Genomic DNA, 3,207 nt, shown 5'->3' on the forward strand with positions numbered 1-3,207 from the left:
ATGAAGCAGGTATCCCACAGACTGTAGATAAAAAATGGACATCATGACATCACCCATTAATTTTTTCAAAGTCAGATTTTAGATCTTAAGTTTATGGGTACTGCCGTAGTGGGTTTTTGCTTCAGGAAGTGAACATATTTGGTCAGCGGGTGGAATGCTGAAAGTTATAAGCTAATGCTAGTTTTCTTGGCTATCAGTCTGTATCCACACACTGTACAGGTTTATCACACAGACACAGATACCTGCTAATCAGTAACATACACTCAGCAAACTGGATCTAAGCCTCCTGGGATTATCTGTTAGCACAGTGACCTTACAGCAGCCATGTTACTGGTCACATTACATCATTTAAAATGCTCCAAAAAGCTCCACCAGCACAACACTGGGTCCAGAGGCCCAGTTCATGTGCTCCAATTAGCTGAGGCAAAGCCTAGCAGGCAGCTAGCAGCTACAGCCACCTGTGTCACTATCCACCTGTCAGCCAAAGTAACCACGCCCCTAATAATGCAAACTTAATATGATTTAAAAACAGATGTTAAGAAGGGCAAATTATCTACAGAGACCAAACAGTTTGTGCATCAGGCTTTAAAAATGTTTATTTTTGGTGTAAAGTTTCAACGTGGAAGTATGTGGGGGGCTGACGCACTGCTGCCTCTGCTGGATGCTAAAGGAACTGCAGGTTTTGGATTCTTCTGTCTGTTCCTGGAGGAACACAGATTGATGGTTAACACTAAATATTTCCACGATTTTTTTGTTTTCAGATCATGTTCGAGACCTTCAACGTTCCTGCCATGTATGTGGCCATCCAGGCCGTCCTATCACTGTACGCCTCAGGACGTACCACAGGTTGGACCACACCTCCTACTTTCCTTAATCACAATCTCATCTTAGTTTTGGTGCTTTACTCCTGGTCAAACATGACTCCAAGGTTCCTCACAGTGTTACTGGAGGCCAACTTAATGCCATCCAGAGTAAGAATCTGGTTAGAGACCATATTTCTATGATTTTCAGGGCCGAGTACAATAACCTCAGTTTGATCTGAATCTGCATAGCAGCGAGAATGGCTGCACTGTTTCTAATTATATTTGTTGTCACGGTGACGGATTGAAAACTGTGGGTTTAAAGGTTAAAGTTAAAGGTTATTAATCAAAGTTGTCCTGTTTCTCTACCCTCAAGGTATCGTCCTGGACTCAGGTGATGGCGTCACCCACAATGTGCCGATCTACGAGGGCTACGCCCTACCTCATGCCATCATGAGGTTGGACCTGGCGGGCCGCGACCTCACCGACTACCTCATGAAGATCCTGACCGAGCGAGGCTACAGCTTTGTCACCACCGGTAGGTCACGCCCACTTCCAGGTAATGTCAGAGTCACCTGTGATGATGTTTCTGACCCGGTCTGTCTGTCTGTGTGCCTGCAGCGGAGAGAGAGATCGTGCGGGACATCAAGGAAAAGCTGTGCTACGTGGCTCTGGACTTTGAGAATGAGATGGGGACAGCCGCCACCTCGTCCTCGCTGGAGAAGAGCTACGAGCTTCCTGACGGGCAGGTCATCACCATTGGCAATGAGAGGTTCCGCTGCCCTGAGACGCTATTCCAGCCCTCCTTCATCGGTCGGTGCCTCCTGCCTGTCTGTCCCTGTACCTGGTTAGAGTAGAACTCTGCTACTTAATAAAGCACTTTTTTTGTTTTATTAATCTGTTGAGTTTGCACTCCTGAATACTTGATCTGATGTGTCCGAACATCTTCAGACCCAAAAAACAAAGACAATCAGCAGATTCTCCAATGCTGACGATCGAGAAAAGCTCAGATTCGACTGTTCGCTCCGTCAACGGGTCTTTTGTAACACTGATGGCTGATTGAACCTCTCTAACCCAGCATCTGGTCCTCGGTCCTCCTGCAGGTATGGAGTCGGCCGGTATCCACGAGACCACCTACAACAGCATCATGAAGTGTGACATCGACATCCGTAAAGACCTGTATGCCAACAACGTGCTGTCTGGGGGAACCACCATGTACCCGGGAATCGCAGACCGCATGCAGAAGGAGATCACCGCTCTGGCCCCCAGCACCATGAAGATCAAGGTGAGGCTTGACGACCTCACTGAGGCTCACTCACATTCAGCAGAAAATTAGTTAACTTTTGACCCCTCTCTCAGATCATCGCTCCCCCGGAGAGGAAGTACTCGGTGTGGATCGGCGGTTCCATCCTGGCCTCGCTCTCCACCTTCCAGCAGATGTGGATCAGCAAGCAGGAGTACGACGAGGCCGGACCCTCCATTGTCCACCGCAAGTGCTTCTAAAGGCTGCGCCCGGGCCTTCAAGCCCCGCCCCCTTCGCCTTTAGCACAACGTTATTTTAGCCTGCACTGAGCACCCGCTAACAGACCCCAGATCAGACACAGAAATCAGGCCCGCAGGGACGACAGGAAGTCAGAGCGCTCAACAGCGTTAACTTCAGAGGACAGAAAGTGATGTCATGTTTGTTTTTGAAGAACTTCCAGAAAGTCAAACATCTTCCCTCTCTGCTCACCTTCAAACTGTGAATGTGCCGCTTGCCCTCTGCAACCCCACCACCCCACATTCCACCTGTGGCCCCGCCCCCTCTGAGCTCCATGTTGGTGCTGTTTCCTGTCAGAAAGTGCGTTTTTATTTTTGATGAATAAAGCTTGAATGTTGCCCGCTGGTGTCGTCTTCTATCGATCACATTCACGCGGCGCTATGATGATGTCACTGCTGTTGACCTGTGGGTAGGTGTGACCTCGTGGTGCTATCTGTATTAGTAACATTTGACAAGGTGGTGATGTGAACGTGGAAGTGGCGGTTGAATGAACCCAGGAAGACAATAAAGCGCTCTCATACCTGAACGGCGTCGCTCTTTTATTCACCTGAGCTGAACTTTGTTGTCATAGCAACCAAAGCTGATTAAGAGTGAAGCAGATAAACAGTAAAACTGAAAATAAGTGAACTTTACTGAACTCAGCAGTGGGAACAAGTCCTGGGGGATGTACTGCCACCTGGTGGTCCGTGCTGGAACTGCAGCTGCTGACAGTAAAGACTTAAACATTTCAATACAGCTTTATTAAATAATAAAGATAAATCAAGTGGACCAGTGTGGCAAAGCCGTAATGATCCGTTTGGCAAAATAAAATCAGTTGGGCATTTTTATCGGCCTTCAGACAATAATTGTGATTTCTACAGTTCCGGA

At 47.8% G+C, this 3,207-nt stretch overlaps 1 protein-coding gene across 1 annotated transcript in view; it reads left to right on the forward strand.

The window, feature by feature from the left end:
• Positions 1-2,866, forward strand: part of acta2 (actin alpha 2, smooth muscle) — a 5,958-nt gene extending 3,092 nt beyond the window's left edge. Inside the window, exons 5-9 of the mRNA XM_005743413.1 lie at positions 762-846; positions 1,177-1,338; positions 1,422-1,613; positions 1,904-2,085; positions 2,160-2,866. Coding sequence (XP_005743470.1) covers positions 762-846; positions 1,177-1,338; positions 1,422-1,613; positions 1,904-2,085; positions 2,160-2,303 — 765 coding nt within the window. The 3' untranslated portion in view covers positions 2,304-2,866. The remainder of the gene's footprint in view (positions 1-761; positions 847-1,176; positions 1,339-1,421; positions 1,614-1,903; positions 2,086-2,159) is intronic.
• The last annotated feature ends 341 nt before the right edge of the window (positions 2,867-3,207 follow it).

The sequence above is a fragment of the Pundamilia nyererei genome, unplaced genomic scaffold, assembly GCF_000239375.1.
Source record: "Pundamilia nyererei isolate P.nyererei 1_Seehausen unplaced genomic scaffold, PunNye1.0 scaffold00131, whole genome shotgun sequence".
Lineage (NCBI taxonomy): Eukaryota > Metazoa > Chordata > Actinopteri > Cichliformes > Cichlidae > Pundamilia > Pundamilia nyererei.